The 3,253-nt window shown below is 36.4% G+C and overlaps 1 protein-coding gene across 1 annotated transcript; it reads right to left on the bottom strand.

Annotated features, from left to right (window-relative positions):
• Window positions 1-5: 5 nt before the first annotated feature.
• Window positions 6-1,128, bottom strand: LOC107697645 (gastrula zinc finger protein XlCGF49.1-like; the record flags this gene model as incomplete). Its single annotated transcript, XM_016498448.1, has 2 exons — window positions 6-793; window positions 1,095-1,128. Coding segments are annotated over 2 exons (822 nt in total), but the record flags the coding sequence as incomplete, so codon positions are not given.
• Between the last annotated feature and the right edge of the window lie 2,125 nt (window positions 1,129-3,253).

Genomic DNA, 3,253 nt, shown 5'->3' with positions numbered 1-3,253 from the left:
TGAATCCTCTCATGTGTGTTCAGATTTGAAGACTGACTGAATCTCTTGTCACAGTGTGAACACTTGTAAGGTTTCTCTCCAGTGTGGATCATCTCATGTGTTTTCAGATTTGATGAATGACTGAATCTCTTGTGACAGTGTGAACACTTGTAAGGTTTCTCTCCAGTGTGAATCCTCTCATGTGTTTTTAGGTCTACTGACTGACTGAATCTCTTGTCACAGTGTGAACACTTGTACGGTTTCTCTCCAGAGTGAATCCTCTCATGCAGTTTTAAATGCTGCGCTGTAGTAAAAGTCTTTTCACACTCAAAGCACATGTACTCTCTCACACCAGTATGTATTTTCTGATGTAATTTCAAACTTTGTAGATGTGAAAAGCTCTTTCTACACAAATAACATGAATGTGGCTTCTCCTTTGTATGAACTCTCAGGTGATTATTCAGGTTTGAAGCCCACAAAAACGTTTTCCCGCATTGATCACATGTGTACAGTTTCTCTCCAGTGTGAATATTAATGTGTCTCTTAAGGCTTGATGATTGTGAGAAACTCTTCTCGCACTGATCACAAGTGTATGGTTTCTCTCCAGTATGAACTTTCATGTGAAGATCAAGATTATATTTGCTTGTCAAACTCTTTCCACACTGAGTGCAGGTGAAAGATTTCTTGGCTCTTCTTTTCTTTAAATCGTTCTGTTTGGTTTGAGAGCAACTCAAAGGTTTTTCTCTACTTTTGTCACACTTTCTTTCCTCAACTTCACTAAATTCTTCATTCTCCTCATTTTCTTCATTTAACTCTGAAATAAAAGTGGTTTATTTTCAGTTAGTCATAAATACAGAGAAATGTGAAAGGAGATAAAAATGAACCCTGATGTATAGATATATATCTTTTTGATGAATTTTTATCAATTATAGGTCACTGAAACTTTATATTTTAAAAGAATTATAGGCCCATACCATAGAAAGTATTATTATTTTATGCTTCCTCTAGATTATTCAACAGCTCTAAAGATTTTTCTTGATACAACAAAACCAAATCTGCTTGAAGCTTTATTACCTTCAGCATTATTAATGAATTAATGAAGAATAATCACCAACCTGTTAGTTCTTCAGTATCTTCAGTGTGTTTGATTCTGCAGGGTTCTGGATCTCTCATCTTCTCTCTGTCCTCTTTAATAAACTCAGCTCTTCCTGATGATTAGATGCTCGTCTGCACTTGTGAACTGATGACAATATTCCAGCATTTATTGCTGAATTGCTGAATGTATGATTGATGATGTGGGAGGAGCTTCACTGAACATGAATTTCTGTGTGGAAAAGCAAATTAACAAAAATCAACAATAAATCAGTTTACTTATTATTTTTTTAACTAATTTACACATTTAAGCATTTACAAAAGTGAAGCAGATGTCGTCCAAATTCTATCTTTGAAGAGACCAGAGCTTTACAAATACAGTGTTGTCTCTTTGTAAATCATTGTTAGGGATGCACCGAAACCGGCAATTATTGATGCATTTTGCTGAAAACCGAAACCGAAAATGCTTTGTAATAAATATTTATTCTTTTAATTAAATATTATAAAGGAATTTTGTAAGAGATTTTAATTGAACTAAATTTGAATGATACTGAATAAAAAAAAAACACAAACCGATCAAATAGAAAGTTGTATTGAGCAAGTTTTATTGAAAGTAACAATACAATTTGACAGAAAATATATTACTATTAAATATACATATATATTATTTGTATTCACTTCAGTGCAACAGAATCAGATATAACTTTAATTTATTTATTTATCACTAATTATCCAAATAATGTATAGTCCTACAAAGCTATTATTATCAGAGAATGCGAGCAGATCAAAACATTTTTTGTTAAGCAGGTTGAAAGTCTCTTCACATCCCGACAGCAATCATTAAGTTAAGTGGTCTAAATGTATATTTATATATTCTGTGGAAGGCGTGGACCAAGAAATGTTCATCTAATCAAAACGTTCGGTCCGAGCATTTTGTTTGGTTTTTCACCTGCCTGTCAACACATGTATTTGCATACATCTGCACACCCTGTTCGTGCAGACAGGATACGTCATCAGCGCATTCATGTACGCTGTGCAGACAGAGTGAGAATGGCAGACAAACATCAACAACCTGATCTTCCTTCCTGGTATTGTAGTACTTTTACTAACTGTGCTATAAAGTTTTCTCACCGGGGAATGACACATGATGTATTGTAGTAATGTTGTCTCTGGTATTCTGGTCTGTGAGCGTATATATGTGTTCAGGGGGCGTGCCTTTGGACGGCGATTGCAGGGAGGGTGGGATGTTCGCTTTCAGTGCTATCAGGCTAAAGTTAGCATTTTCCAAGATCTCCTACTGCATCTTTAACCAAGACATTTAAAAATAACACATTTTAGAGCTGTACCTGCAATAGCGTGATACCATTGTAGGGTATCAGACAATCTAAGATTTGGTCAAGAACATGGTTGAAACATGAGGAGCCGAATTCCACAGAGGCCCAAGACACAGGATGTTCGTAAATCAGATCCTGGCGCCACAAGCCAGTCTGAAGCAAGCCTAACCAACCAACTTTCACAGAACAGCTTTCAAAATTAACACAGAGAACACACTGATCATAACATCTCAGGAAGGAGATTGTCCATTTTGGGGCAAATAATCAAGATTAATGGTCAGAGATGCACAGCATGACCATCACATGTAAACCAGTGATGATCACGAGCTCTTTGGATTGACTTCCCCCACCTCGACGACAAAGAACAGACTGAAATTCCTTAACCTCTGGTCTTCACAGAACATATCCTTATGTTCAGAGAATGGCACAGAAACTGCCTTTCCATGTAAATATGCATCTAAATGACACTAAAAGGACTTGTGAGCAACTAATAATTTCTATGCATAACTCCATATTATGTATCTAACCCACACATTAGACTATCACGTTTTAATCATTTATTGTAGCCTGAACCAACTAGCAGCTTTGAGTAGCTCACAGCATTTAAACAAAAGAAGACGTATTGACAATTCCAAGGAGATTGTCAATTTTGGGGCAAGTAATCAAGATTAATGGTCAGAGATGCACAGCATGACCATCACATGTAAACCAGTGATGATCACGAGCTCTTTGGATTGACTTCCCCCACCTCGACGACAAAGAACAGACTGAAATTCCTTAACCTCTGGTCTTCACAGAACATATCCTTATGTTCAGAGAATGGCACAGAAACTGCCTTTCCATGTAAA

Source organism: Sinocyclocheilus anshuiensis, unplaced genomic scaffold, assembly GCF_001515605.1.
Source record: "Sinocyclocheilus anshuiensis isolate Anshui unplaced genomic scaffold, SAMN03320099.WGS_v1.1 scaffold2248, whole genome shotgun sequence".
Lineage (NCBI taxonomy): Eukaryota > Metazoa > Chordata > Actinopteri > Cypriniformes > Cyprinidae > Sinocyclocheilus > Sinocyclocheilus anshuiensis.
This window is presented reverse-complemented; position numbering and strand designations above follow the sequence as displayed.